Source organism: Muntiacus reevesi, chromosome 1 (genome assembly GCF_963930625.1).
Source record: "Muntiacus reevesi chromosome 1, mMunRee1.1, whole genome shotgun sequence".
Taxonomy (NCBI): Eukaryota; Metazoa; Chordata; class Mammalia; order Artiodactyla; family Cervidae; genus Muntiacus; species Muntiacus reevesi.
The window spans coordinates 80,481,844-80,484,583 of record NC_089249.1 but is presented as its reverse complement, the minus strand read 5'-3'; the positions used below and the strand labels follow the sequence as shown (position 1 = coordinate 80,484,583).

The window sequence follows — 2,740 nt, the reverse complement described above, 5'->3', positions numbered from 1 at the left end:
AGGGACGGCGGAGTCTGGTGGGCTGCCGCCCTCTCTGGGGTCGCACAGAGTCGGACACGACTGAAGCGACTTAGCAGCAGCAGCATCTTCTCTGGAAAACGGGCGGAGGCCGCAGGAGGGCGCTCCATACCGGCGCATGCGCAAAACCAACTCCGCCTGCCGCGCGTGCTTGGGAACTTTCGTCGGCTCCCTACCGCCGAGTGGCTGGTTCCGCCGGTGGGTTTTCCGCGGCGCGCCGGGGAGGCGGGGCCTGCAGGACAAGATGGAGTTGTTGCAGGTCCTGAAGCGCGGGCTGCAGCAGGTCAGCGGCCACGGTGGCCTCCGCGGCTATCTTCGAGTTTTGTTCAGGGCAAATGATGTGAGGGTTGGCACGTTAGTGGGAGAAGACAAATATGGAAATAAATACTATGAAGACAACAAGCAGTTTTTTGGCCGTCACCGATGGGTTATATATACTACTGAAATGAATGGCAAAAACACATTCTGGGATGTGGATGGAAGCATGGTGCCCCCTGAGTGGCATCGTTGGCTTCACTGTATGACTGATGATCCTCCAACAGTAAAACCACCTACTGCTCGTAAATTCATTTGGACAAACCATAAATTCAATCTGAGTGGCACTCCACAACAGTATGTACCTTATTCCACCACTAGAAAGAAGATTCAGGAGTGGGTCCCACCTTCAACACCTTACAAGTAAAGACAACGAAAAGCAATTTACATGTAAAATATGGGGCTTTTCCTATAATTGTACTGCTTACTGTTAACTTGATTAAAGTTATTTGATTAGGAAAAAAAAAAAAAAACAAACTGAAAATAGAACTACCATTAGGATACAACAGTCTCACTCTTGGGCATGAATGTCCAGAAAAAAAAAAAAAACATAGTTCAAAAGAATACATGCACCGCCATGTTCATCGTGGCACTGTTTGCAATGGACAAGATGTGGGGGCAACCTAACTGTTAACAGATGAATGAGTAAAGAAGATGTGGCACATACAATGTATATATATATACACAATATATACATGTATACAATTGGAATATTACTCAGTCACTAAAAAGAATGAATAATGCCATTTGCAGCAACAGAGGTGGACCTGGAAGTCATCATACTAAGTGAGGTAAATCAGAGAAACTATAACACTTATATGCAGAATCTGAAAAAGATGACACAAATGAACTTACTTACTAAACAGAAACACTCACAGACGTAGAAAATGAATTTATGACTACCAGAGGGAAAGGGTGGGGTGGGGGAAGGGATAGATTGGGAGTTTGAGATTGACAAGTACACACCTCTATATTTAAAATAAAATACATTTCTATGAAAAAAAGCAAACAAAAAGAGGATGGTGTTATCCTCTTTAGCAAGTGAGGAAAGTGAGGCTCAAAGATACTAAGTGCCCAAGGTCATCCAACTGGTGAAGATCAGAGCTCCAGTCTGAACCCTATTTGGGGATTTTTTAAAGATATGTTCCTTTGTCAGATATGAGAATTATCCATGTTTGTGCTCTGTGTCATCCCTCTTCATCCTGGAATCTCTAACTGGAATGGGGAAGAAGAATCAGGACTAAAGCCCTAGGAGCTTAGAATTCAGGAGCCAGCCCAGGTGACTCTGCAGCAGCTCATTCCAAATCAATGCTTCTCAGCTTCCCCACCTTCTCTACCTCGTGATAATCATTTTCCTGAGAACCCTGAGAACCCTTTTATACATATGTAAAAGGATAAAGAGATAGGTTCTGTTTATTGTTACTACCCAGTTTCTCTTAATGAAACATAATGGTTTCCTCAGTGGTGGGTAGGCCAGAGGGCTGCAGCCCCCATTTTTTCCCGTGTATTACCAAAGGTGAAAAACCAAAGCCACTTGCCCTGTTTTCTCACCAGTTCAGGCTGAATGTGGTTCTGAGCCCAGGTTAAGTCAAGTTCAGAACTATAATGAGTTTAATGAGTTTCCCAGAGAGCCGCTCACCCCTCAGTTGTCACTTCCCTAACGCTCTTCTGTGCACCCTGCCTGGCCCACCCCTCACTCCATCAACCGGAGCATCTCGGAACACTGCCCTCACACCCCCGCACACCCAGCACTGTCCTAAATGCTTCCTTGGGACCATCCCAGATGCCAAGGTTCTAAGTCAAAAGTCACGAGTGGGTTTGAAAATCCGAGGCAGCCAGGCCTTGTAAAGTGATGAGAAGGTGGGGCAAGGGCCAGAGTGAAGGTACCGTCATCCCCAAGTCCCGCCAAACCAAGGGGGAAGTTGCCAGCCTAGGAGGTGACTAAAACCTGGAATTTGAGGAAGGTACATTCTACTGTGACTAGGGCCTAATTAGGACGCCCCAATCCTAGGCCACCTCATGGCCTCAGACAGGGATTCGAGATGTATAAAAGGTGGACAGGCTCAGAGCATCCCACAGCATCCTTCAGCATCCCCACACTCCAGCAGCTAGTGAGCAAAGGTAAGTCTGACAAAGGAGCACCTCTCCTGGAAGCCTGGCTCCACATGGTCCCAACTCTGCTGGGAACTGAGGCCACAGATTTGGGTGGTTGGTCAGAGAGGCCTCATTTGGGCATCTCTCACCTGCGTATCATTTCAGACCAACCTATCTAGGGCTGCCAGTCAACAGCTGAAGGGTACTAGAAGTTGGGTTGAGATGGGAGAGGAGGGTCTGCCGAGAGGCCCATGCCTGAGGCTACTGGAGGCCTGTGAGGTGTGAGTTTGTGTGTGGCCAGGTGCTGAGCAGG

At 47.5% G+C, this 2,740-nt stretch overlaps 1 protein-coding gene across 1 annotated transcript; it reads left to right on the top strand.

Annotated features, from left to right (window-relative positions):
• Nucleotides 1-214: 214 nt before the first annotated feature.
• On the top strand, nucleotides 215-800 carry LOC136161767 (NADH dehydrogenase [ubiquinone] 1 alpha subcomplex subunit 12). Its single transcript, XM_065926845.1, has one exon. The coding sequence runs from the start codon at nucleotides 263-265 to the stop codon at nucleotides 698-700; it is 438 nt and encodes a 145-aa protein (XP_065782917.1). The 5' UTR covers nucleotides 215-262; the 3' UTR covers nucleotides 701-800.
• The last annotated feature ends 1,940 nt before the right edge of the window (nucleotides 801-2,740 follow it).

Coding starts and splice junctions, on each gene's coding strand:
- LOC136161767 (XM_065926845.1), top strand. CDS start 263: ATGGAGTTGTTGCAGGTCCTGAAGCGCGGGCTGCAGCAGGTCAGCGGC.